General features: G+C 53.6%; 1 protein-coding gene across 1 annotated transcript; it reads left to right on the forward strand.

The window, feature by feature from the left end:
* Positions 1-1,969: 1,969 nt before the first annotated feature.
* Positions 1,970-24,279, forward strand: Adss1 (adenylosuccinate synthase 1). The gene is made up of 13 exons (XM_031356904.1): positions 1,970-2,237; positions 10,485-10,587; positions 14,196-14,258; positions 14,663-14,713; positions 15,008-15,074; positions 16,153-16,260; positions 16,389-16,470; positions 16,625-16,751; positions 17,642-17,796; positions 18,625-18,749; positions 20,365-20,462; positions 22,025-22,174; positions 23,877-24,279. Exons 1-13 carry the CDS (start codon positions 2,046-2,048, stop codon positions 23,927-23,929), a joined length of 1,374 nt encoding a protein of 457 aa, XP_031212764.1. The 5' UTR covers positions 1,970-2,045; the 3' UTR covers positions 23,930-24,279.
* The last annotated feature ends 962 nt before the right edge of the window (positions 24,280-25,241 follow it).

Raw genomic sequence — 25,241 nt, forward strand, 5'->3', positions numbered from 1 at the left:
CAGTCTTTCACCTGTCTGAGGACGGAGAGCAGTGCCTCCCCAGCCTTCTTCCCCATTGCTTTCTGGAAGTCAGCCTAGTGGCTAACAGGCCTGGGAGAAGCCAGCCCAATGGCAGCTATAACCTCTAAGCACCTAGAACCTTGCACAGGATCATGGGGTGCCCGATCACGTGCATCACCTGTATGGCCTGGGCTCATGGTAACCCAGAAGGAAACTTAGGTGGCGCTGTGCCTGCATGCCCTTCCCCTAAGCCTATGCAAAGCTTAGCTGAAGCCACTGTCTGAGGTCACACAGCTGCAAAGCCAGAATTCCGCCCCCTCCCCCAAACTTAGCGGCAGCTACACTGCCCACCATCCTGGCCGGCCTCACTGAGGGGGTGGGGGTGCTAATTCCGGCTGAGCCTTGTGACTGGCAGGGTCCCAGCTGTTGAGCCTGAGTGAAGCTGTTTTTAGAAAAGCCCTCCCCTTTCTGTTGGGCCCTTGGCTATTTATAGCCTCAGGCTTAGAAGCCTCAGCCCCCATAGTAGGTCCCTCTGAATCCTAACTCATGCCTCTCACCCAGAACCCCAGGTTTTCCCAGGAAAGGGAGCCAGGATTCCTTTCAGGCTTGTAGCAACACCTCCCAGGGGGACAAGGGCAAACATTAAGGTGACAGAAGTGACATTCAACACGGGCATTCTTAAAGCATAATCTTCCTCACCTGGAGAAAAAAATTCATTAACCCCTGTAACATTCTGCCAGCCTCTCTCCTCCCTCTCACTCCTCAGAAGCTGCTGTGCCCCATACCCTTCCTCCTATGACCCCCATCTTCTCCTGTTCACCTCCATCTCCATTCCTGCCTTCTCTGCCTGCTTCACCTTCCGGGCACACCTTCCTGAAAGATCTTGTCAGGTTTTTCTGCCGGCCCAGCCACTGCTCCGCAGATCTTGGCCTGAACCGCTAACTCTAGATCCCACTCCTGCTCGTTTGTCCCCTTCCCACTGTGGCACTGAGTGGAGTAGACGAGGATATTGTAATCTGCACACTGTAGGACTGTAAATCTCCTCTGAGAAGTGGTGTCCAGACCCAAGGCCCTGACTGCTTCAGCTATAGCAACTGAAGAGAATGTCTGTGTCCCTATGTGAATCAGAAGACACCGATGACCATGACCTGCACGCCAGGGAGGTAGCAGCAGTGTGGCTGAGGCTGGCTGGGAACAGCCTCTCCTCCCCAAGCTGGGTGGTGGTGGGGGTCAGCCCTCCTCCCCCCAGAGGGTGTGTCCAGTCTCACTGGTCTTGTGACAGGCCTGAGACTTGCCCCCAGGGCAACAAGGAGCCTAACTTCTCTGTGAACCTGTCCCAGGGGTCAGTGCGCACACTCTGGAAGGACACTCCCCCCCTCCCAGTGGGGGAAAATGCCACACAGGCCTCCCAGCACCAGGGCCTTTCTCTGCCCCTGTTTCCAGCCTGGACTGACCTCTCTCCGCCCACATAGTCACCCCTGCTGGCCCAGGACTTGCAGCTCTTGGGTGGCTGTACTAGCTAGCTAGCTTAGTTAAGGTGACTTTCTGGGTGGCTCTCGGGAGAACGGCTCCCAGTTTCGCACTTGAGGTTCACAACGGGAAAACAGGTGATCCCGCAGGCTGATCCTCCAGATTAGCGGCAAAGAAACATTTGTGCTTCTGCTTTTGTTTAACCACTCTCTTGTCCCGAAAAAAAACAGCCACCCCCGCAGTTTCTGCAACCCCAAACCCTAGTCCTAGCAGGCCAGTGGGCGAGGGTAGAGTCCGCGTCGTGCAGCACTGGCACTTCTCACGTCCTCGGGTGCTCTGAGTCATCTGCTTGCCCAAGTCGTGTCGAGGCGTCTAGCACCCTAAGTACGCGCCATCTGCAGCGACAGCGGCAGGGGCAGGGAGCTGTGGCCACGGGTCACCGAGGTGCGTCACCGCGTGCGCAGGACCCGCCCCCGGCCCGCCCCCCTCTCTAGGCGTCCGCATTTAATGGAGCGAGAGCTCCTAGCGACGGCGGGCTCTCGCTTGGCCCGGAGCAGCGGAGGAGCTAAGCCAGCATGTCCGGGACCCGAGCCTCCAACGACCGGCCCCCTGGCACAGGCGGAGTCAAGAGGGGGAGGCTGCAGCAGGAGGCGGCGGCGACAGGCTCCCGCGTGACCGTGGTGCTGGGCGCGCAGTGGGGGGACGAGGGCAAAGGCAAGGTGGTGGACCTGCTGGCCACGGACGCCGACATCGTCAGTCGCTGCCAGGTGCGGGCCCGGCGCCGAGTCCCTCCCTAACCCGCCCAGCGAGCCTCTTCCCTTCCCCGGGGTCCGATCGAACCCCTTCCTCCTGTGCCCCGAGTGGGTCACAGCCTTTTGGATTCCTCCCTTCCAGGAGTACCTTCCCCACTGCCTAAATCCTCCTTCCCACACACACTCTCTCTCACACAAAGCTCTTGGCCTCCCACCACCCACCCACCTCCTCCCCAGGGCAATGGCAGGAAGGAGCCCGAGCTAAAAATATAAGTTGCTGAGGTGGGGACATGGGATCCTCAGGGGTAGGACGTTCCAGGGCAGTGAGGGTGGGCCCTCCAGTGGGGAGAGCCCCAACGGGGTGGGTCAAGGTTCCCTAAGGCGCAGCAAAGGGTGAGAGCTGCTTTCTGAGAAGGGGGGTGTCCCCGATGAGTCAGCCAGGCAGAGACAGGATGAAGGTAGGGGTCTAACCCAGAGGAAGGCAGGGTCAGGAGCCTGAAGCAGAATTCCAAGGGGTCCTGGCTGACATGGAGAAAGGAGGAGCCACAGATCGCCCAGGCAGGGTGACCCAGTGGCTGGTAGTGCTCAGAGAAGGCCAGAGACACTCTTTGTGCTCTTGCCCAGCAGCAAAGTGCTCTGAGCGCCCACATTTTTTCTGACTGACCCTGGACAGTGGGTGGGTACGCTGCTGGGGCTAACAGCCTGGTCTCCTTAGGTCTCTGTGGTGCCGCGCTGCAGCTGACAGCCACACTGCCTCCGCGGTGTCATCCTCAGCACAGTGGGCTCAGTATCGACGGAGTATCAGTATCGAGGGAAGATACTCCATCATACTGGGTTTGGAGCCACACTTATGGCTGCTGACTGACCCAAATGAAGGTGGGGACACCTGCTGGAGTTCTTTCTCCCTGGTTCTGTGACTTTCTTGCTGAGTTCCAGGGGGCGGGGTGGGGGACTCCCAGCAGGGCTCAGGAGGCATAGCCTGGTTCTCTGGGCCACGTCTGCCCAGCTGGGGATGAGGATTTCTGGAAGTTCTCCTAAGAATGGGGAGATAGTCCACTCTCTCACCCTGTTCACCCCTCTCCCTTGAAGTCTCTAGGTCCTAAGGACAGACCTTGGGCCTCCTAACCCCTACACCTTGCATGCTTTGTCCAGCTCTTTGTGTGCAACTGGGATATCCTCCCAGTGTTCTGGAGTCGGGCTCCCTAGTGACCCAGCACCACAGCCCCTACCCTTCCTCAGGGCCATCTGCTCCTGTGGCACCTACGGTCTTCCCACACAACTTGCTGGTTTGGGTCAGCACTGTCAGAGAAGCCCTGTGGTGAGCCTCAGTGGTCTCAGGCACCACCTTCTTCTGTGGACACAGTTCTGGGTGAAGAGGGTCCATCCCTGCTCTATGCCCAAGTCACCATGACAGGTCCGGATCTCCATTACTCGACAGGACCTTCAAAGATCCGAGCAGGACCACAGTCACCCACTCAGGTGGGCATATCTCTTCCTACCACCTGACCTCCCCTGAAGAATATGAGAGTAGAGACATGTTTCTCTTCCAGTCTCTAATGAACTAGCAGGTTCGGAGCCTCCCACAGAGGTTGGGAAACTGAGGTTCAGACAAGCTGAAGAACCAAACTAAGTGTTCCCCTGAGTCCCTTACACCACGGTGGCACAGGCCTACCCTCTTTCTCCACACTTTATGAACAAGGCAACAGGGTCAGCTTTCCATCGGGGTACTACTCGGCCCCCTCTGGAAGGCACCTCCAGTCCTTTCCCCTGGGTGCCCAGCCCCTGGGTCATTGCAAGCACTTGGTGGCTCCCCTTGGCCGGGACTTCTTTGCTTGCCCCCGGCCTCCAAGTCTCCCCTGATCTTATGTGCCTATGGCCAGCCCTGTGTGGTCAGAGGCTAGCGGGTTGGGGACTGGGTAAGTTTTGGCTTCGAATGGGTCCATGAATCAAGTGAAAGCTTCGGAGGCCAGCCTGAAGCCATGCCAAACACAAGAATGCAAGTCAAGCCCCCATGGTAAGTTGGCCACCTAGAAAGGCTAGAGCTAGGCTATCCGCTCCTCGGGCTCCTGGAGAATGGGCTGCCCTACCACCTAATACTTCGTGCCAATGGGCTCCAGATTTGGCTTCCACACTTTTCCGTGTCCACAGACACTTGTTGCTGGTCTCCACTACCCTGAGCTCTGACTCTGCTCAGCCCTGCCAACTACCCTCATTTCTTGCCTTGCTGCCTTGATTAATTGGAAGTCGATGGGTCAGGATGCAGTGCTGAACCCCAGGGAGCACCCTCCAACCAGCATCTCTGGCCTTGAGTCCCTGCCTGCATTCTTCTTTCTCTTGGTGTCCCTGCTCTTCTTCGGGCCCTGCCCCACCCCTCCTGACACATAGGCAGTCTTCCTCCGCCATGCATCTCTGAGGCTTCTCATTGCCTTCCTCTCTGGTTCCTCTACTAATTCCACACCTCACTCACCTCCAGACCATGTCTTCCTGACCTCCTGCTCAGGGTACATTGCAGCTCAAGGCCATCACTCGCCTCTTCACTGAGGGATTTGGTCTCTCTCCCTCTCCCTTGGAGTCCCAGGCACCTCTGCCCAGACTTCCACTTTCTGTGTCGTCCTTGTTTCTCGGCTGCCTAGCTGGCCAGCAGTGTCCAGATGCTCCCTCAGATGGGTCCAATGTACCTGTTACCTGGAAGGCATGCTGGCCACTGTCTCCTCATGCCCTTGTGGAAGGGCTGGCCCCAGGCAGTAGTAGATACCTGTGGCTGTGACTACAAGGCTTGGAATCCCGGGGTCTTTCCTGGTAGAGTGGCACACTTAGAGCTGAAGTTCCATTTGGGACACGCCATGCAGCCTGCAGGTGCTCTGGTAAGCCCTCCGATGGAACATATGGGAAACGTGTGACTTTGGATCCCAGGCTGCTCCAGGGGCCTCTGGCGGCTAAGAGGAGCCACAACCTTGTGCTGGGAATACCTGGGGTTAATTCTAGAATCATGTCTCCCTGTGCCTGCACTTGTTGATGGCTTTGATGGCCATGCATCCCCTTGGGAAGGACCTTCATCTTCCTGCACAGTCCTGTTTCTCCCTGTAAGGAAAGAAGCGAGTTGTATGTCTGCGTGCATGGACAGGAGCGGGACAAGGCCTAGACTGTGGTGTTTGCGACATGAAACTAGGCTCAGTCCCGCAAGAACTTAGCACATTTCCCCCAAGGCCTGAGGGACAGCCAGAGCGTACAGAGAGATGGCCAGGGGTGAGCTTGTGGTGTGCAAAAACCCCTGCAGATGCTGGAAGAGTGGAGGAGGAGGTGAGGTGAACCAGAAGAAGAGGTGCAGGAGCCCTGGGAGCTGAGAACGCCTGTTCCTTAGCTTGCCCCTTGTGTGCACAGCGCATTGACACACATGTCACTCACACAGAGTCCTTTCCTGCTCTCTGTGAAGAGGCAGAGGTCCTAATTATCCAGGGGCTATCTCAGGGACCTCACTGTACCCTACCAGGGACCTACGGATAATCAGGCCAGAATAGCAAGGAGGTAGTCTGGAAGGCAGGAGCCCAGAGCACCCCCTGGTGGAAGGCAAATGCCACAGCCCCCTGTTCAGGGATCTGGAGGGGAATGAAGGTCCTAGCCTAGAGGACAAAGATACGGAAAGGATTAGGAAGGCCTCAGACATGTGCATCCACACATGGGCTTCCTGGATGGAGGAGCCAAACTAGGCAGGGAGTTCTATTCCAGGGCTCTGCCCAGCAGGGCCCTGGGGCTGTCCTGAAAGGAGATACCGGGACACAAGCTGGTTACATCCAGCCCTGAGGTCCTCTGCTGAGATTAAGGTCTTTGCTCTGACAGGGCCCTAGATAGGCAGGAGGAGCTGTGTCCAGGTGGCCACAAGATGGGATGACTGAGAAAAAGCATTGTAGCCTATGGGTGGGATCTCGGGGCCGTGGGGGCAGGTGGGCTCTCCGGCTGCACGTGGGCTCTCCGGCTGCACATTAGGTGCGGATAGGCAGAGGAAAGGAGTGTTGGTTTCTGCAATGCATGTCCACAACCATTGCATATGCAGCCCAGTCAGAGTGTCCCTACAGAGCTTGCACCCAGAACCCTCTGTGGCCTCACACTGAAGGGTCGTAACTTCAGGGCAAAGCAGAGGCTGGGACCAAGTTGACCTGGAACAGGATCTGGCTGCCTCCTGGTCCCTCTTTGTTTTCCAAAGACAAAAGTCTCTTGTCTTCAACCCCTTGGCACCAGGTCTGGGGGCTCTGAGTGACCAGCCAGGCTATCAAAGAGTGCTAGGGGGACTTCAGTGCACACAAAGTCCTCAGAATTGTGCTGTGGCGAAAACCCTGGGAGGAGCCTGGATGTACCACGTTGTGCTGCCGTGCCCAGCAGGCTCCTGGATGCCCCTGCCCCTGGCCCTGGTGTGACCCCCTGTGGTACAGATACCTTGAGGTGTGTGCTTTGAGCTGTCCATGTAGCTGTTCCCCTTACCTGGCCAATGGTGAGAGGTGTCTTAGTGTGCCTTGGGGTGACCATGCCTCCAAGGGTATTGCTCCACACCATTCGCACTGTGAGCCGAGAGGAGCTGCCCTTGCTGACAGGCCCTGAAGGCTGTGCCCAGGTGCCTGGTGTCCATCTGCAAACATAGGCAGCTGATCATCTTCAGGAGGACCCCCAGGAAGGGGAACCTGAGTACGTCCTTGGCTCTGACATCACAGGTCCTCCTTAGTGTTCAGCAACCAGTGGTTATGCTGACAGAAGGCCCCCACAGTAGGGCAGGGCCGCCGTAGGTCTTCGGACTATTCCTGACACACACTGGCCAGTGCTGGTTGGGCTCTGCTGAACTCATCCTGGTATTGAGGGGTCAGTGAGATCCTGAGTTCTACCATGCCCTAGAGCAGCCTGAGGCTGGCACACCTCTCCATCCCCCAGAGCTGGAGCTGGCAGTGGTGTAGGGGCTATTTGCCCACCTGTGTAGAGCTCCATAGGCCCCTCAGGAGCCTACCCACTTAAGAGGGTTGTTGACTCTCAGAAACAGAGCTGACCTCTACCTCTCCTCTCCCAACCTCCTGCACAGGAACCACGTCTAATCAGCTGTACTGGGCAGGTCTAAATGTCCCACATCCTTTACAGAAGTTGGTGACTCTCATCATGCCCAGATCTGATTGAATGTCTGGCCTGGGTTTGTAAAGTCAAAGAAATGGCGAGCGCACTTGCGTGTGTGTGTGTGTGTGTGTGTGTGTGTGTGTGTGTGTGTGTGTGTGTGTGTGTCTCGGAGCGGGATGGGGGTGGGGCTCTTGCTTCCATCTCCACCAACTGTCCCTGTGCTTCTGGGCAGTCTAAGATCTCAATGAGAAGAGGGAGACTGTGACCCTGAGGCCCCACAGGGTTGCTGGAAGCCCAGTGTCCTGGGATGACGTATGCCTTAGCAATGGCCTGTGCTGGATGCCTGGGCATTGCAGTGGGCTCTGGTGCCGAGGTCATCTGATATCTGTTGGCCCATGGTACTCATGCCTGTTCCTAGGCACCTGTGTTTACCCCCAACACAGACAGGCGGGTGCTTGCTGTCTGTGTCCCCATGCCAGCTGATGTGGCCCTGAGCACTCAGAGGGTGGGAAAGAGCATCCCTCCTGGGGTGTCTGGGTTCTCTGGACCTAGCCACAGTGGAAGACAGGTTGGCCACCTTGCTGTCCCTAGAGCGCCAGCCCAAGCAGAGCTCATCCCTCTAGGCTCTGCTGCAAGCCTGTCTTCTCTTTTTTTTTGGTTTTTCGAGACAGGGTTTCTCTGTATAGCCTTGGCTGTCCTGGAACTCACTCTGTAGACCAGGCTGGCCTCGAACTCAGAAATCCGCCTGCCTCTGTCTCCCAAGTGCTGGGATTAAAGGCGTGCGCCACCACCGCCTGGCTGTCTTCTCTTGGGACCTCGGTTTCCACATCTGTTCTTAGAGACCATCTTGATTGCCTCAAGCAGGAAGCAGGATTGTGAGTGTTCGCATATTTGGGGAATTGAAAGGCGGTGGCAGCAATTCTGCCCCCACTGTGGCAAAGCCAAGCATGGATACAGTCTCCGAACCCAAGTCTTGCCATGGTCCCTCATGTGCTTGTCCCCATGCTGATGGTGTAACTTTATAAGCCTGGGGGCAAGACACAGGCATTTGCTGTGCCTAACTGATGTCAAGTTCAAAGCCAGAGCTGTAGGCAGCTCCCTCGGTTCCCACTTCCTTCATACCCTGCCCACAAATCCTGTCTTTTTCCCACTAATCCCTCTGGGCCTCTTCTTAGGCAGTTTACCTTCCAGCATGACACTGTCGAGCTCCATGTCATTTCTCCTGCTCCATAGACAGCCCAGAATCACTATTACCTGCTCACAGAGGCTGTAAGAACAGACTGCCTGCTACCTCCAGGTTTCCCAGGAGGTACCCTCATGTGCCTGGAGCCACCCCAAGAATCAGGAGCTCCCTGCAAGTCATGTTAGGCTGTGGAGCCTCCCAGACAGTCCCCACCCTTTACACAGCAAACAGCGCCAGCAGAATTGTTTCAGAAGGCTCGGGACAGACTGCATAGCATGCCTTCTCTAATAGTTGGGTGTCTGGCCCACACCATGAAGTTGGCTTCTAGCTTACCCATCTTTGGCATCTACATGGTAATAAGCCTTACAGGGGGCAGGCAAGGAACAGAAAGCTTAGGCATACAGGTCTGGGGCCTACTCTTTTTTTTTTTTTTTTTCCAAGACAGGGTTTCTCTATATAGCCCTGGCTATCCTGGAACTCACTCTGTAGACCAGACTCAGAAATCCGCCTGCCTCTGCCTCCCAAGTGCTGGGATTAAAGGCGTGTGCCACCACCGCCCTGCAAAGATTTATTTTAAGTACTAGGATTAAAGGTGTGAGCCACCACTGCCCAGCTTGGGGCCTACTCTTAAAACTCATGGAAAGTGAAGTCCTTGGAGGGAGAACCCCTTACCCAGGGTCTCAGCATCAGCATCCTCTGCCGCCTACCTCAGCAGGATCTGATAGATGTGATCTTTCATATCCTAGTGCTTAGGGATGGGTGGACATAATGGGAGGTGAACCTTCACTGAGGGTCCTGCTTTAGTAGGCAAGGGAAAGATGTGTGGGAGCTGAAGCGCCTCAGCTCCATCAGCAAGGTAAACAAAAGTGTCATGTGCCTGTCCGGTGTGTCTTCTGGGGCAGGGAGGGGAGCTGGAACTGACAGTCCCTAAGCTGCTGTGAGCACAGCTGCTCTCCATTGTAGTTAGGGGAACCACAGCGCTGTCTGCAGGTGGGACTTGGTACTGCAGGCCATAACTCTCAACGTGTGGGTCATGATCCCTTTGGGGTTCACATATCAGATGTCCTGCATATCAGACATTTACATTATGATTCATAACAGTAGAAAGAATATACTTATGAAGTAGCAACAAAATAATTTTATGGTTGGGGGTCACCACAACATAAGGAACTTGTATTAAAGGGCCACAGCTTTAGGAAGGTTGAGAACCATTGTTCTAGGAGGCCCTTGTGCCGTGCTCCCCTCCACACCCACCAGCACACCCAGACTACAAGTTCCTACTGGACAGAGACATGCTAAGGAGCCTCCCCAACCTCCTGCGAGTGACAGGATACCACAGTCAAAGGCAAGAGAGTTTTAGTGACTCACCACCATGAGCCTCTGGGAGCCTGAGGACACAGTGTCCAGGGCTGGAGCTGTGTGTTTGTGGTCAGCTGACTAGCTAATGGCAGAAGGATGCTGGAGCCTGACGCCTATCGTTGGTGTAGGCCCTCCCTCTCCATCTCAGCTGGACTACCCACAGTCAGCTTGAGTTTCCAAAAGAAGGAGCCTTCCTACAACAGGTTGACCTAGGAGTCACCTGGTGCTTTCGGTTTTTACCCAGGGAGGGCCTGGTGAGAACTGCAAGCTGGGCTGTGGGCTCTGAGTCTGTTTTCCAAAGGGATCATTCCTCAATTCCTCATTCCTCCCTGGTGGAAAGGGAGGCTCAGCAAGGTCCACCTGCCAGGGCTGCATTCAGCCCTGGGACCAGGCTGGGCCTGAGTACCTCCATCTAATCTCTGGCCATCCCAGCATCAGACACTAACTCAGCTGAAGGCCCTGACCATTGACCTAGACTCCCCAAGCCCTATCGATGGACAATGCCGGGGTCTTAGGCACCATGTAGGGAGAGAGCTGGCTTTGGAGTGAGGCTAAGGTACTGGTCAGGTACCTGTGGGAAAGTCTTCAACACTCGGGCACCAGTAGCTCATTCTGGTCTCTGTTTCTAGGGAGGCAACAATGCGGGGCACACAGTAGTGGTGGACGGCAAGGAGTATGACTTCCACCTGCTACCCAGCGGCATTATCAACACCAAGGCCGTGTCATTCATTGGTGAGTGCCCCTGCAGCCCCAGCCTGACTTCCTGAACCATGATCTCAATGTGTGGAGAGGGTGGGGAGTCTCACTGTACAACCCCCAGGGCTGGGCCTGCCTCATGTGCTTCCCTGGAACCCCCGCCCAGAAATTGTCCTCCGAGCCTGGTCTCAGCAGGAGTCAGAGGATAGAGGAAGCTCTGTGGAGCACACAGAGCTCTCTCTGTCTCTCTCTCTCTCTGTCTCTCTGTGTCTCTGTGTCTCAGTGTGTGTGTGTTCAAGTTCATGTGTAGGTATATGTTTGTATGTGTGAGGGCGAGTGTGTAACAGTGTGCCTTCAGAGTACACAGGCCTGGGAACAGCCTGGGCACAAATACAGCTGTGCTTTCCTGATGCTGCCTGGGTTTTTATAGCCATCACCCCCTTAGACAGCTGTTCCAGATGCCTAACAAGGCTTTCCTACCCCTGGTCTCTCTAGTTGTTGAAGAGGACCCCCTCCCATCCAGCTCACCCCAGCCCCTCTTGTCCTCATTCTCCTAGCTCTGTCTGATTACTTGTGGCTGATCTGACCCCCACATCTCAGTCAGGAAGCAAGGGCAAGGTACCGCCTGTCCAGAAGCCAGCAGATAGCACAGGTCTGGCCCATTGTGTAGGAGCAGAGGAAGGAAATCTGCAAGGTAGGGCTGGGGTGGGTAGAGTCAGAGCTCAGACTCCATAGAGCCCCTCCTCTCAAGTACACACGGTCTCTAGCTCTCCCAGTCCAGAGCCAGGACGGTGGTGACCTTCCACAATGAGGCAGCCCCAGCTACCGAGGTGGCCTGTCTCTGCGTGCGCTCAGGTAGAACAGGGTAGCCCATCCTTTGGGAAGGCTGTAGGGAACAATCTGCTTCTACTTAACCAGAACCTTCCTTGGTGGAACAACACAGTGAAGATGCACATGACCTAGAACATGTGCTGCTCAGCCCTGGGGATGGCTTGGAGCCGACAACAGAAAAGTAGCTGGCAATTATCTGGAAGCTCAAGAGCAGAGGTGCTTTGCTCATCCAGCGGGTGCCCGTTCAGAGCAGCCACTCAGCAGGAGTACCAGCCAATGTTGACCCTCAGCTTGCGACACTCCTTGCCTCTCTGCTGCCGGGGTTATTTCAAGATGCTGTGGCATTTGGGTGACCTTTTATGCTCACTGTGGCTTGTGTAATCTCTGAGTCACTCCGATCTGGACTGGTGTTCCACCTCTCTCTGCCAAACCTATGCCATGGTCAACCCCACGAGGCTAGCGTAGGATTCCTCCTGAGAGCAACAGTGATCTCTGCTTGCTTGGATCCCCTCGGTCCAGACCCTACACTGGCAGGCCCCCTCCCCCCCTCAGCCAGTGTATCTAGCTGTGTGGGCTTACTCTGAGGATTCTGTATTTGGTTTTCCATGATAAAGGAGAGCCCCCGGGGTCCTTGTAGAGTTCTCAGAACCTTTAGGGCCCACATCTCTCCATGGTTCCTATTTTCTTATTTGTTGAACCGTAATCCACACATTATAAAATTCACCCACTGTTGTGGGTGGAGCCAGAGCTCAGTAGTTAAGAACACTGGCTGCTTCTTCCAATTCCCAACGCACACAAGGCAGCTCACAAGTCTGTAACTTAAGGTCCAGGATATCTGACACCCTCTTCCGGCCTCCATGGGCACCAGACATATTCAGCCATATGCAGGCATAATACCCACATACAATACAATACAGTACAATACAGTACAATACAATACAATACAACACAATACAACACAACACAATACAATACAGTACTTTAAATTACCCACTGTAAGGTGAAGTTCTGAGGCCACACAGTTGATTCCAGAGTGTTCTGCTCACTCAGACGTCCCGTGTTGGCTGATCTGCCCTTGCCACTGAGGCAGTAGTTTAGATTTGTGTTGTTTTTCTTTGCTTTGCTTTTGAGGTGGGGTCTCGTGTAGCCCAGGCCAGTCCTGAACCTGCTCAAAGCTAAATTTAACTTTGGCTTATCCTCAAACTGAGAAGTGGGTTGATTTGAGAATTTGAGAACCCAGACTGGCTCTGAACTCATGATCCTCCTGCCTCAGCCTCCCAAATGCTGAGACTCTGGGCCTGCATGTCATGCTTCCGGTGGGCTTTAAGCTGCTGTTCTGAGAGCAGAGTCATATCCCCTTAGAACAGGATGCGCTCAGGTGCGCTGGGCAGAGAAGGAGAGCCCTGGAGGCGTGCAGGGGTGGGAGCTGCAGGAGCAGGGGACTGGGGCATCTGGATTCCTCATGTGTGGGCGAGAAAGAGGGCTTCCTGCTAGGCTGACCTGGAGCAGGCGGCTTGTGGCTTTGGGACTCTGGCTGTGTTAAAGCTCCGTCCCTCCTCTTTGGTCTGTGGTGGTCACCAAGTCACCACATGGAAGACAGCCTCCATTCTTACTTGCTTTCTGTTGCTGAAGCACTCTGACTAAAAGCAACTTGGGGAGAAGAGAGTTTATTTGGCTTACATTTCCAGGCCACAGTTCATCACTGAGGGAAGCCGGGGCAGGAATTTAAATAGAATCTGAAACAAAGACCAAAGAGGAATTCTGCTTGCTGGCTCTCACTCTCTGGATCATTCCTGCCCAGCTCTATCTGTCTGTCTATCTGTTAGTCTATCTGCCGGCCTATCTACCCACCCACCCATCCACCCACCCATCCATCCATCTATCTATCTATCTTCTCCTCATTCTTTGTTTGGGTCTTTCTATGTAGACCAGGCTAGCCTTAAGTCTCAGAGATCTGCCGTGCCTCTTCCTCTAGACTGCTGTGATTGAAGGCATGTTCCATCATACCCAGCCTCAGCTAACTTTCTTATACTGCCCAGGCCCCTACCTGGGAATGGCGTCACACAATGATCTAGGACCTCTTACATCAATTAGCAATCAAGACGTGCTCACGGGCCATCTGATCGAGGGAGTTCTTCAGCTGAGGTTTCTACTTCCAGAGTGACCTAGGCTGTGTCAAGATAAAAACTAAGCAGGCCACCTCCATAACTGCCCTTGCCGCACACCGGCTGGGGCTGAGTGCACAGCTTCCCCAGACACTCTGTCTGCCTCTGTTCAGAGTCCTCCAGACCTCCTGACAGCTCACATCCTGTGGCACTAAGGAACATCCCAGCATTTGACATTCATAGCTATTTATCCACTCACCCCCCAGAGGCCTCACTACTCTCTAAGATGTGTCAGTTATAAAAAGTTGCTGTCACCATCTGGGGCAGGCTCAGTGCTCAGGCCCTTTGGGTGAGCACCCAGGATTGAGACTCATGGGGCAGCACAGCACTGTCTGCAGAACTTTCCATTCCCCATACTAACACTATGGAGCCCTACACACCAGCCCACCTGTCCACCCTCTGCTTCCCCCAGGGTCCAGAAGCTGATATTCTACTCTCTGTCTTCATGGGTGTGGCAACTTGAGACCTCACCTAAGCGGGTTGTAGGGGTCATATCTTCGGGGTCTGAGCCCAGGGTCCCCAAGTTGTTGCATGCGATGGAGTGACCATATCCATCACCCGGGTCTGGGCACTTGAGTTGTTTGCCCTTGCAGTCTGCTAATACCATTTGAAATGTAACTAGTCATGATTCTGTGCCCCGTGTTGCAGGCAATGGTGTGGTCATCCACTTGCCAGGCTTGTTTGAAGAGGCAGAGAAGAACGAGAAGAAAGGTAGGCCATCCATGACCTTGCCCCACTCACAGGTCCACTCACTGGCTACTCACTGTGTGCCAGCTCTGCAGAGAAGACAGCAGAGCCCTCCCTAAGGAGCTGAATCTGGACAGCCCAGAATCTCTAAAACTGCCTACAGAGTCACAGGCCCCTAAATTTTCAAGGTGCAGGACATCCAGGAAGGAGGCTGCAGCAAGAGGAGCTCTAGCATGGGTGTGGTGTGCCTCTTGGGTTGGAGTCCAGGGAGCCCAGTAGGCAACACGTGCCAGAGCAGGATCGTGGCTGCTGTGCCATGCATGTGCTCCTTCAGAACCTGGCCACACTCTTAAGCCAACAGTACTGAGGGGGCTGGCCCTCATCACCTGAGAGTGCACACATCTGTCATCTCTGCCATATCCCTGCAGGGCTGAAGGACTGGGAGAAGCGGCTCATCATCTCTGACCGGGCTCACCTTGGTAAGGTTCCCATGGGGCTCTGGGGTTGGCCTCTTCCATAGTACAGAGCTCAGGAGAGCCTAGAGGGCCTACCTGGCTGCTCCAGCTATTCTGCTGAGCCTTTATAATGAACCTCAGGGTAGCAGCTAAGTCATACATGGTTACCCCTTTGTGGAGCCTGGGACTCTGGAAACCCGGGTCTGCTCCCAGCCAGGCACCAGCTGACCCCTTCCTCTGACACCCTTCAAAATGAGGTCCCTAACAAACCCCTGCCCTCTGCTCCTCTCCTGCCCATGTGCTGGCTGCCGGCAACAGTGTTCGACTTCCACCAGGCAGTGGACGGGCTGCAGGAAGTACAACGTCAAGCACAAGAAGGGAAGAAGTAAGTTCCTCGTGCCACCATTCTTCCTCTTCCTGGGGACTCCCAGTTCCATATTCTGGTGGCCCGGATGCAGGTCCTGCCTGAGCAGGAGAGGGGGCCCCACCATCAACCAACTTAGGGGTCCTGTGAGAATAAAACCTGCAAGAACAATGGGGTAGTCCAGCCTTGGGGGTCACACCCTGTCTTTGTTGGCTGCCACTGCTGTCTCCTGCCACAGCTGCATCACCCTGAGTATGTGTACATCCCATAGGGAAACACAACAAACACTGAACAGGCCTGGTTGCCCCTGCTTGGCCAACAGCCACTGCAGCACCCAATTCCTGCTCCTGCCGAGTGATGCTTGGTCTTCTGTCCACTTAGAAATGTTGGTTAGAATTCCAGATGTGCCAGGGATGCAGGTGGGAAGCTGTCAAGGGCTCTCGCGCATGTGCACACACGCGCGCGCACACACACACACACTGCACAGGTGCACAGTGCTCAGACACATGTCAAGGCACATTGCTTACACAACTCTGCATATGAACATAAGTGTGTGTTTGCATGTGCACATGGCACACAGGTACACAGATGCCTACACACATGCATGTACACAAAGGTCCACATTCATGAGCATGCATGTATACTTGCATTTGTATGGGTACATTATTCACACGGTGCACATGCAATCACATATATGTACTAACACAAGCACACTCACATGAACACACACAAGACATAGGTGGCAGCCGTGAGCCTTTGGTTGACTTGGGGTCACTGGGGCAGACCTGAGGTGTGTGGTATCAACACTGCCACAGTGTTCTTGCTGCCAAGGCAGTAATGCCAATGTTTAGAAGCAGACAGGGGAAGCCCTGATGCAGGAACCCAGGACTCTCTTCCCCACCCACGCGGCATCCTGCTGCTATGTGCTTAAGCTGTGTACATGTCCTTGCGGCAGCTGAGCCTCCAGAGCCCGCTGCTGCTGTTGGGTGGCCTCCTTCTCACCTTCTGGCCTTGACTCCTGGGATGGACCATGGGTCTGCCAGAAGCGGGGGGTGGGATCAGCTGGCCTCCTCAGCAGCACCCACTCTGCATCTTTCAGTATTGGCACCACCAAGAAGGGAATCGGACCAACTTACTCCTCCAAAGCCGCCCGGACAGGCCTCCGCATCTGTGACCTCTTGTCAGACTTTGATGAGTTTTCTGCCAGGTAGGTCTGCCCACCCTCCCACAGCCCAGGGCCGAGACACGGAAAGGTGGGGGGAGACAGGCTGGAAAATGGAGCAATCGGGTCCAGTGTGGGTCCTCAGAGGGTCACAGTGAGGGTTGCCTGCACAGATTCAAGAACCTGGCCCACCAGCACCAGTCCATGTTCCCTACCCTGGAAATAGATGTGGAAGGTCAACTCAAAAGGCTCAAGGTAAACTGGGCCAGGCACTGGGGAAGCACATGGCGGTGGGGCAGACCTGGGCGGAGCACAGAAGTCCCAAGCAGGTACTGCTGCCGGCTTTCAGCTCGTGGGCTCTGTGGACCCTGCCCCTCTGCAGCCTCACGTGGTTGCTCGGTCCTCTCAGGGTTTTGCTGAGCGGATCAGACCCATGGTTCGAGATGGCGTCTACTTCATGTATGAGGCTCTCCATGGTCCCCCCAAGAAGATCCTGGTGGAAGGTGCCAACGCGGCCCTGCTTGACATTGATTTCGGTGAGTCCTCCACCACGAAGTTCCATCCTGAGGGACTCTAACACTGTCTTTCCCATCTGCTGGGAACCATAAAAACTCATGGAACAGCTGAGTGAAACAGGCCACCTTCCAAGGTCCGAGTGCTATCTGCACTCACCACAAGGATCCCGTTGTCCTGTCTGCCTAAATTCAGCTGCATAAAGGAGCATCAAAAAGGCTGAACTAAGAGGAGGGGATTGGGACTGAGATGCCAGAAGTGGGTCAAGAGAGCCTTGCAAGGCCAAGTACTTCATATCGCTAGTCCTATGGCACGCTAGTCTACTGCCCTGATTGTTGGGGAAGCCAGGCCAGCTCAGTACAGGCTCCTATGTGATTTACACAGTACCCACTGTCCCAGACTGGTGGCCGGGTTGATCCCCATAGAGCAGTGGTTCTCAACCTTCCTAATGCTGTGACCCTTTAGTTTTTTTTTTTCCAAAGATTTGTTTTATTATTATAAATATCAGATGCACCAGAAGAGGGCGTCAGATCTGTAAGCCACCATGTGGTTGCTGGGGTTTGAACTCATGACCTTTGGAAGAGCAGTCAGTGCTCTTACCCACTGAGCCATCTCACCAGCCCCCATACTGTGACCCTTTAATATAGTTCCTCCTATTGTGGCAACTCCAAACATAAAATTATTTGATACTTCATAATTTTGCTACTGTTATCAATTGAAATATAAATGTGTGTTTTCCAATGGTCTTATGCAATCCCCATGAAAGGGTCACTTGATCTCCAAAAGGGATTACAACCAACAGGTTGAGAACCACCACCATAGAGGGATTCCAACTGCCCTTTGCTGAAAAGGCCTCTTGGGCCCTGGGATCTGCACAGGGTAATGAGTGTCCATTGACCATTCTATCCTGCAGGGACCTACCCCTTTGTGACGTCTTCCAACTGCACTGTGGGTGGCGTGTGCACTGGCCTGGGTATCCCACCCCAGAACATAGGTGATGTGTATGGTGTGGTAAAGGCCTACACCACCCGTGTGGGCATTGGGGCCTTCCCCACGGAGCAGATCAATGTGAGTTCCAGCACTGGGGTGGGGTGGGGTATTTGGGGTTGTGTCACGTGGAGCTGTAGGTATGCAGAGGGGACCCTACTGAACAATTCTCCATGTCCTAATGGGGTCTTTTTACAGCACAAGCTCAGAGGTAAGCTGTTAGAGGCTTTGAAGGCCAGTCTGTTCCAACACCATCAGCCACACAGTTCCTAAAAGATGTGTGTGTGTGTGTGTGTGTGTGTGTGTGTGTGTGTGTGTATGTGTGTGTATGTGTGTGTGTGTGTGTGTTCACAAGCCCATTTTCCTATCAAGCATGTGAGGCCCACAGACAAGTGGGAAATCTTCACTAGTAACTCAGAGGCTGAGAGCAATGCCCCTGTTCCCACCTTTCGAGCCTTGGGAGCATTTCTGGAAGCTACTGAGGCCTAGACTCTTCTCCCCGGCCTTCCTTACCTGACCTTACCTTGACACCTGACTTGGATGAGCCATAGCTCTTGTCCTAGGAAAGGGAAGTGTTTGAGAGAACCTGAGGTGGTCTATAGTTCGGGTGGGAGGTAAATCCTGCCCCTGCACCCCAAGTTGCAGGACAAGCCCCCACCCTCACTTGCCCACACTTAAACAGGATAGAGGAGGTAGGCTGCCTGAGCTTCCACACACAGGCTGGGCCTCGGGAACAAGGGCTGCCTTCTCAGAACCATACTGGGGAGCAAAGCCCTGTGTGAGTCCTCAGCTGAAAGAGGATGCAGAGGAGAGGAAGCCAGGAGCACTGGAGACAAGCAGGCACATGCCATACCTGTCTTGGCCAGTGCCCAACATGGCGGGCACAGACAGTCCTTTATTCTCACATAGGAAATTGGAGATCTGCTGCAGAACCGCGGCCATGAGTGGGGTGTGACCACAGGCAGGAAGCGGCGCTGTGGCTGGCTGGACCTGATGATCCTGCGATACGCTCACATGGTCAATGGCTTCACTGCGTAAGCAGACCTTCTGAATACTCAGGGTTAGGGCTAGGCAACATCAAAGCTACATCACATAGGAATCTTCTCCCATCCCAAAAGCCACAGTGCAAGTGGAACTCCTCTCAGGACTGGGGCCCCAACATCTGCGTGGAGTCTTTTTATCCAACCAAGCTCCCTTCCCAAAGTGAGGCCAATGCCAGGGAGTAACATGGAAGCTATAGGTGTGGAGCAAACCCAGAAGAGAGTCGCACTTCCACCCTGACCAATCCAAAATCACTGTGATGGTCATGTGAGAGTTAGTGTGAAGCTGCCCAGGTGTGGGACCAAGTGCAACACGAGGCTGATCCAGAGCTGAAGTACTAGGCCCAGGACAGAGCATCCTCAAAGACAGGCATGTTTGGGAGCCATTTACTCCCTACCATGCACACGCAAACGTGGCCACTGGTTTTGTCTGCAGGGCTTGGGGACATTCTACAAAGTACAGTGGTAGTTTCTAAGCCAGAAAGACCTGGTATTTCTAGAACATTCGTCCCGTAGGAGGAACTCTGAGAGGGAGTTGGGAAGCAGACAGGCAGACTCCTGTGCCTTCTGAAGGGTAGGGGCCAAATTAGCCTCACCTCCCGTGTACCACTGGGAACTGACCTAACACTCATGAGGATGCAGAACCCCAGTGAGAAAGCCTCCCACAGTCAGGAGACAAAGGTGGGTAATGCCCTACAGCAAGGCATCCCTCCATCCACAACAGGGCCTTCCCAGGTCTCTCACCCCTGACGGCCTGTGAGGGAACGCCTCCAAGGATGCTCTCAGTTGGAATACTAGAACAATTTCCTTCAGGAGTATCAGGGAACACGGGGTAGACTCAGGGTCTTTGCAAAGGTCTGATTGCTTAGGACCCTCTCTTGGGAGAGAATGGACTTCATAGGATACTGGCTTCCCTGTCTCCTCTCCAACTTGGTAAGAGGGCCAAAGCTTCCCCACCAGCATTGGAAAGTGGCTTTAAGACAACTAGAACCTTCCTGGGTGGGAAAAGAATGGCTAGGTAGCTATTAGTATGAGGCTGGTGAAGAAGTAGCTGAGGCCTTGTGATGTAAACACAGGGTCACACAGTCTGCACCCCACATCCAGCCTGAGAAGGCACAACCAGATGAGATCTTCCCATGAAATCTGTGTGGAAAGAGGAGAGCAAAGAAAGGGGTTGGGGGGAGAAAATAGACTTCCATACAAGGCAGTTTTGAAGAAGGCCAAAGACGGCCATTGCCATATTGCTCTGCAGTGGGTGCTTGAGCAGATGCATCCTGGGAAAGCGGAAGGAAAAGTGGGCACCATGCTCTAGCCCCACAAGCCTCATGCTACAGGACAAACATGGCAAGAGTCTTGGGCAGAGGAGGCACCCGCTGGCAAGAGAGACAGCCCAGATTTCAGCAATGCTCTGTAGTTAGGGAACATAAACAGCGGATTCAGGCCTTAGGCCCAGAGGCAGGCAGTCCTCCAGTCTGTTCAGTGACTGCACTGAGGGAATTCCCCTAATCTTTACTGTGTTCAGTGCAAACAGCTGAAGAAAGGGGAGGGTGAAAACCAGACAGAAGCAATGCTATTTCTCCATTTTGTCTGTATCTTGTTTTGGGTACAGGCTGGCGTTGACCAAGCTGGACATACTGGATGTCCTGAGCGAGATTAAAGTTGGTATCTCTTATAAGCTCAACGGGAAGAGGATCCCCTATTTCCCTGGTATGTGAAGCGAAGTGAGCCTGAGCTTTCTTGGCTGTTGGGATACATCTTGAGCATTAGAATAGACATCCAGTCATTTGTAAGTGACTAGGAGAGGCGTTTCTGCCTCCAGCTTGCAAAGGGGAGGGGCTGAGACTCTGAGGGCCTCTGCTTGTCTCCGAAGACCTGCGGGCAGCCTCCTGGTTTTAGTTTCTCCCTTTGTTTTTGTTTTTGTTTTTGTTTGTTTTGTCTTGTTTTTGTTTTTGTTTTTGAGACAGGGTTTCTTTGAGTAGCCCTGGCTGTCCTGGAACTCACTCTGTAGACCAGGCTGGCCTCGAACTCAGAAATCCGCCTGGCTCTGCCTCCCAAGTGCTGGGATTAAAGGCATACACCACCACCGCCCGGCAATCTCTCTGTTTCTTGAGGAAGCCTGGTCCATCTCTAGAAGGTCCTCGGGCCTTTTAGTAGCTTGGAAATGCATTGGCACAGGGCTGAAAGGTAGCTGGGAGTCCCCCTGCCACCCTTGCTAGCCTCAGAAAGTCCTGCCTCCAGAAAGACAGGCAGCCTGGAGACTCAGCCTGGAGACTCAGGAGACACGAACTGCCCTCAAAACCGTGGATCTCTAGGAAAATGCATTTCAGATGAGAAAACCTGCCCTATGGGCAGATTCCCTTTTCTTTATTTTCTGGTGCTGGGGATAAAACTCAGGGCCTCGTCTATGCTAAAAGGTGCTTAGTCCCAAAGCCATCTCCTCATCCCTGAGTGACACTTAAGGGTCTGGCCTGGCTCCTGTGCCTATAGGTCCTCTCTTTTCTTAAACACAGGGATGTGTTTCTGGTTTTTGGTTTCTTGTGTCTGCAATATGCCTGTCAGCCACAGGTCAGACACAGATCTTATCAACGGAGACTCCCTCCCCTGCAGCATTATACAGGCAAACTGCCTCTTGCTCGCCAATTCCAAGGAAACCCAGACAGACTCAGTCCTGTCCCTTGGATTGTGGAGCCATGTGCATCCTTGAGGCCTGGGTTGTTGACCCTATTGACCCCTGACCTTTGAAAGGATGACCCTGAAGTTCATAGAGTCTTGCTGGTGGCTCTGTGGTGATGTGGATTACCCAGGAAAGACACTGTCTGGCTCTGAGGCTTGAGAACCCTTCTAGAAGGCTGCCTATCCCAGCATCTTCATTAGCAAGGATGACGCATCAACTATGAGCCATGGGGTCCCAGCACAGAGTTGGGTGTTCCAAGCAGGAAGAGCCATGTACCTTTAAGGATGCCTTGGCCTCAGGATTCCAGAATGCTTTCTAATGTCCAGTTGTGCCTCAGAGTTTCCCCATTGACAATTCTGTCAGCTACTCAGCAGATGTCAGTGTCTCAGAACTGGCCATGCTTCCTGCTTGGAAGGGGCACAGCCAATGTTTGAGGCCCACAGCAATACCCCGATCACTGCCCAGTGCTGAAAAGCCATCAGGGCCACATGTCCTTAGGAGCTTCCTGTCTGCCAAGTCACCATGTGAGAAGACAACCATCTCCACAAGCAGGATAGTTTATGGAACCTGCTGAGCCCTCCCTCTCCCCCCACAGCCAACCAGGAGATCCTGCAGAAGGTGGAGGTCGAGTATGAAACACTGCCTGGATGGAAAGCGGACACCACGGGTGCCAGGAAGTGGGAGGACCTACCCCCGCAGGCCCAGAGCTACGTGCGCTTTGTGGAGAATCACTTGGGTGTTGCAGGTAGGTTCCTCCTAACCCCATGCCCTCAGCCTTGGATACCCCGAGGGTCCTGTACCCCAATACAAGGCCTAGTGAAAAATAAGAACCCCCAGGTGGTAACCACATGAATGGGACAGACAAGAAGAGGCGGCACTAGGAACAGGTACCCTCTGGAAAAGGTCATTTCTTCAGCTCCAGCCAGGTTGAGGCCCAGTGACTCGACCTAGGGAGTAGCCTAGGGTATAAAAAGCAGGGTGTGTGTATGTGCCCTGTCATCCAGAGAAGGTTTGGGGTGTGTTCTTATAGCTTAGGCATGGAGAAGCACAGGACAGGAGCTGCTTTCTGCTGCCTGAGGATGAATGGCCCATTATTGGGCCCACAGTTCAGTTTTAATTAAATGCTCCCTTTCTGGGGCAGGGGAGTTTGCTCAGCAGTTAAGAGCCATGTTGCCCTTGCATGGACCAGGGTTTGTTTGGCTTTCAATACCCACATGTCAGCTCACAGCTGTCTGTAACTCCAGTTCCAGGGTATCTTATGGTCTCTTCTTAACTCTGTGGGCACCAGGTGTGTATGTAGTGCACATACAATCATGCAAGCAAAACACTTTTACAGATAAAATTCTAAAAATCTAAAAATGACTTGGTGAACAGATAGCCCCTTTGATTTGTTTATTTAGATTTATGTGTTTATGTATATTAGTACGATTATAGCTGTCTTCAGACACACCAGAAGAGGGCATCAGAGGCGTGAGAATCCCATTTCAGATGGTTGTGAGCCACCATGTGGTTGCTGGGAATTGAACTCAGGACCTCTAGAAGAGAAGTCAGTGCTCTTAACCACTGAGCCATCTCTTCAGCACCCCCACAGGCTGCAACGTTAAGGAACATTTTTTAAAGTGTGTGTACCTGTATACAGAGGCAGATGACAGCCTGGGTGCGTGCCCTCAGGAACACTGTCTACTTCTTTTTAAGATAGGCTTTGTCATTGATCTAGAGCTTACCCAGTGGGCCAGATTTGCTGGCCAGTGAGCCTCAAGGCTCCACCTTCCCAGTCCTGGGATTACCAAGGTACTCCACCAGGCTAGCACTGTAACCTGGGCTCTCGGGATCAAACTCTGTTCTGTGCTTATGAGGAGGTTCTCATCTCCCAGCCCGCTGAGAAGCTCTGTGTTCCCGGTGTCTCCTGTGTGTGTTCATGGTGTCTCCTGTGTGTGTTCACGATAACTCTTGTGTGTGTTCCCGGTGACTCCTGTGTGTATTCACGGTGTCTCCTGTGTGTGTTCCCGGTGTCTCCTGTGTGCTCTTCCTTGCCTTCCAATGTGTTCCCAGTGACTCTTGTGTGTGTTCCCGGTGTGTCCTGTGTGTGTTCCCGGTGTGTCCTGTGTGTGTTCAGGGGGTCTCCTGTGTGTGTTCCCGGTGTGTCCTGTGTGTGTTCACGGTGTCTCCTGTGTGTGTTCACGGTGTCTCCTGTGTGTGTTCACGGGGTCTCCTGTGTGTGTTCACGGGGTCTCCTGTGTGTGTTCACGGTGTGTCCTGTGTGTGTTCACGGTGTCTCCTGTGTGTGTTCACGGGGTCTCCTGTGTGTGTTCACGGTGTCTCCTGTGTGTGTTCACAGTGTGTCTTGTGTGTGTTCACAGTGTGTCTTGTGTGTGTTCACGGTGTGTCTTGTGTGTGTTCACGGTGTCTCTTGTGTGTGTTCATGGTGTCTCTTCCTTGCCTTTCAGTCAAATGGGTCGGCGTTGGAAAGTCCAGGGAGTCTATGATCCAGCTGTTTTAGATGCCAGGCAGACACCAGCAGGCCACACCGCAGTGTGTCACCATGAGTGACAGCCGCAGCCAAGACCCTCAACAGTACCACCAACACCTTCAACGAAACAATCTGAAGCTATTTTCTGTACTTTTATTTTTCTATGTATGTTTTCAACTTGGCCCATTGAATTCTACAACAGTTTCAAATGTGTGAAATCAACACTGTATACATTTAAAAAAAAGATCTGCTTTTAAAATGAGCCCAAGTGCTCATAACAGAGGCCTTCGGTGACTGACTGTCACATGGTGTGTGTTCGGTTGGAGCCATGTCATAATAAACATAGCCAGGGGTCACTGAGCCACCGAGAGGTCATCACACCTGCCTTGACTTCATCCTTGTTACTTTTAATCATAAGTGACAACCTTTCCCAATGATCGTGATCTACCTGATGCCTTCCCAGAGAACAAAACCCGAGTAGATGTATGAGGAGTGTTTCCCACAGCACAGGGCCCATGAGAGGAAAATCAGAAGCAGACAGAACCAAGACTGCACAAAGTGCAACTTCCTGGGGACTTACAGACAGCGAAGCAGGAGCCCATTTCCCAGGTGAGAGAGAAAGGCTTACACAGAGTCAGACAAAAGTGGCTCAAGGTCTTCTGAAAGGGGCCTGCCTTCCAAACAAAACAAAACGATTGTCCAGTCAGGCAGTGATGTGTGCGTCTTCACAATGGGATGGCTGAGTGACACTGTCCCCAGAGCCTGAGAGAGTGCCAGTGTTACCTGGTGGGCACTGTGGGTGTTATGACCCCAGAGCCTGAGAGAGTGCCAGTGTTACCTGATGGGCACTGTGGGTGTTATGACCAAGATGGCCATCATTGGTGAGCTCAGCCGGACTCTTACAGTTTTGGTGTCACGGAGCTACAGTGTTATGCTTGCTCAGAAAACAAAATGTGGCAAGCTTATGCAAGACAGACTTGGTATATTACAGGGTTCCCAGAAGTGACCATCTGAGTATATATATTCCAGAGCTGCCAGGGCGTCCAGGAATAACAGCCCTTCCGGCCTCCAGGGACAGTGCAGCCCAGATAGCAGCACATCATTCTAGCCAGACACACTTGGTTATTGTCCCTGGGAACTTCTTCAGACTGAATGAGACACATCTTAACTAGTGCGCCATCTACTCTGTGCTCACTGTGACATCAAGAGGTCTTGAATGATGTGCCAGCATTTGGGGTACATTAGACCATCTCCAGAATTTGGGGTACATTAGGTCATCCCCATCATTTGGGATGTACTAGGCCATTCCCTGCATTTGGGGTACATTAGGCTATCCCCAGCA

The sequence above is a fragment of the Mastomys coucha genome, unplaced genomic scaffold (genome assembly GCF_008632895.1).
Source record: "Mastomys coucha isolate ucsf_1 unplaced genomic scaffold, UCSF_Mcou_1 pScaffold6, whole genome shotgun sequence".
Taxonomy (NCBI): domain Eukaryota; kingdom Metazoa; phylum Chordata; class Mammalia; order Rodentia; family Muridae; genus Mastomys; species Mastomys coucha.